Here is a 2748-nt window from a genome sequence, read left to right as displayed (position 1 = left end):
TCAATCACTCATGGCTAGGTCAACCTAACATAATAAAAATGAAAATACTGCCTATCTAAATTAGTTCACTTATTCAGTGCTATATCAATCAAACTACCAAAGAATTATTTTATAGAGCTAAAAAAACAAAAACAAAAACAAAATTCAATTGGAAGAACAAAAAGTAAAGACTATTAAGGGAATCAGTGAAAAAAAATGAAGCTAGGAGGCCTAGCAGCAGCATATCTCAAACCATATTACAAAGTAATAACAATCAAAACAATTTGGTACTGAAAACAAATAGTCATAATGTCAATGAAATAGATTAGGTACACAATATGCAGAAGCAAATAAGCACAATAACATAATGTTTGACAAACCCAAACACCCCAACCATTAGACAAATACTCTCTGACAAAACCTGTTGGGAAAACTGGAAAGCAGTCTGGGATAAATTAGGCATAAACCAATATCCCACACCACATCCAAAGATAAGCTCAAAATGGGTATGAGATTTGGATATTGTAAACAAATTAGGGGAGCGTAGGAGAAATTACTTGTTAGTTCTGTGGATAGGGAAAGATTTTATCACCAAACAAGAGATGGAGAGGTTCATAGGAGGTAAAATGGATAATTTTGATTACATAAAATTAAAGGATTTTAAGGAAACAAAACCAATACATCCAAAATTAGAAGAAAAATAAAAGAAGCAGGGGGACAAGGGAATTTACAGCAAATTTCTCTGATATGGGTCTCATTTCTCAAAGAAATAGAGAATTGAGCCAAATTTATAGACATTAAGAGCTATTCCCCTATTGATAAATAAGCAAATGATATGAAGTTTCCAGAAAAACAAATCAAAGCTATCATCATTTTAAAATGTTCTAAATCAGCATCAATTATAAAAATGTAAATTAAAACAACTCCCAGATACCACCTTAACCTATAAGATGGGTTAACACAATAGAAAAGGAAAATGAAAAATTCTTAAGAGGAGGTGGGAAAATAGGTTCACTAATGCACTGTTGGTAGAACTGTGAACTAGTCCAACTATCTTTGGGAGCAATTTGGAATTATGCCCAAAGGCTTATAAAACTGCATACCCTTTGACCCATTAATACTACCACTAATTTTATAACCCAAAGAGATAAAAGAAAATGGAAAAGAACTTGTATGTACAAATATATTAATATCAGGTCTTTTGTGGTGCCAAAGAATTGGAATTCTGAGGGGATGCCCATTAATTGGGGAATGGGTAAACAAGTTATGGTTTATGAATATGATGAAATATAATACTATTGTACGGTAAGAAGTGATGAAGAGGATGGTTTAAAAAAACATGGGAAGACATATGAACTGATGCAAAGTGAAGTGAGCAGAACCAATAGAATAATCTAAATAGGAATAGCAATATTATAAAGAAAGAGGCTAAAAAAGGATTGAAAAAATTAAGGGGGAGAGAGAAAAAATTCAAGACTCTCTACTGAGTAAAAATTGCAAACATCCCATCTCTATGTTTCTGTTTCTCATTTGCCAGGAAGGAACCCAACCTGCTGCAGTATCTTCTTTAGGGATGATTTCACTTCCTTGTTCCTTAGGCTGAAGATTAAGGGATTCAGCATTGGGGTGACCAGATTATTCAGGATCTGAACAGTAGCATTCAGCCAAGGATTGGGGGTAGGTTGTAAGTAAATGAGGACTACAGGTATGTATAAGAGAAGAATGGCTGTGAGGTGAGCACTGCAAGTGGAGAAGGCTCTGTGCCGCCCCTCTGCTGTGTGGATCTTCAAGATGGAGCAAACAATGCAGCTATAAGAAGTAAGGATAAGAAGGAAGCAGCTAAGTGGCATAAGGCCCACACTAATGAAACCCACCATCTCCAGGGCTGAAGTATCTGCACAGGCTAATTTCAGCATCACTGGGATATCGCAGAAGTAATAATCTACTTTATTGGGTCCACAGTAGGGCAACTGGAAGGTTAGGGCAGTTAGGAAAGTGGCCTGAATACAGCCAAAAAATGAAGTCCCCATAGCCAATATGGCACATATCTTATGTCTCATGATGACTGTGTAGCGCAGAGGAAAACAAATGGCAATAAAACGGTCATAGGCCATCACAGTGCACAGCAAACACTCGGTGCAGCCAAGGAAATGATAGAAAAAGAGTTGGCATACACAGCCCCCATAGGAGATGGCATGGCTGTTCCCAGAGAGGTAGGACAACATTTTGGGTGAACTCACTGAAGGGAAAAATATGTCCAGAACTGATAGCTTACATAGAAAGAAATACATAGGTGTATGAAGGTGAGATGAAGAGATAATGGCTGATAAAATAATCAGGTTCCCCAGCAGGGTAAAGAAATAGAAACATAAAAATACAATAAAAAGTTGAATCTCTAATCCCTCAGTGTGAGGGATTCCCAGGAGAATGAACTCTTTCACCACTGTATAATTCTTCATCTGTGTGAAAAAATATCAACCAATCTCTGGTATGGAGGGCACAAGAAACCAAAGGGTGGGTTCTAGTGTCAGAGATCCAATGCAAGGTTCAATGGACATGCTGCAAATATACCTGTAAAAGAAAAAAAAATAACTAATGGCTTTAGAATGGAAGAGTTTGGGCTGATTTTTATATATAGATGATTTTTTGTAGCCTTATAATATTTTTTTGGTGGGACAATGGGGATTAAGTGATTTGTCTAGGGTCACACAGCTAGTAAGTGTCAAGTGTCTGAGGTCGGATTTACACTCAGGTTCTCCTGAATCCAGG

The 2748-nt window shown here is 36.8% G+C and overlaps 1 protein-coding gene across 1 annotated transcript; it reads right to left on the bottom strand.

Annotated features, from left to right (window-relative positions):
- Positions 1–1505: 1505 nt before the first annotated feature.
- On the bottom strand, positions 1506–2438 carry LOC122750225 (olfactory receptor 149-like). Its single transcript, XM_043996894.1, has one exon. The coding sequence runs from the start codon at positions 2436–2438 to the stop codon at positions 1506–1508; it is 933 nt and encodes a 310-aa protein (XP_043852829.1).
- Between the last annotated feature and the right edge of the window lie 310 nt (positions 2439–2748).

This window comes from Dromiciops gliroides, chromosome 3 (genome assembly GCF_019393635.1).
Source record: "Dromiciops gliroides isolate mDroGli1 chromosome 3, mDroGli1.pri, whole genome shotgun sequence".
NCBI lineage: Eukaryota > Metazoa > Chordata > Mammalia > Microbiotheria > Microbiotheriidae > Dromiciops > Dromiciops gliroides.
The sequence above is the reverse complement of the archived record's forward strand: the minus strand, read 5'-3'. Positions and strand labels throughout refer to the sequence as shown.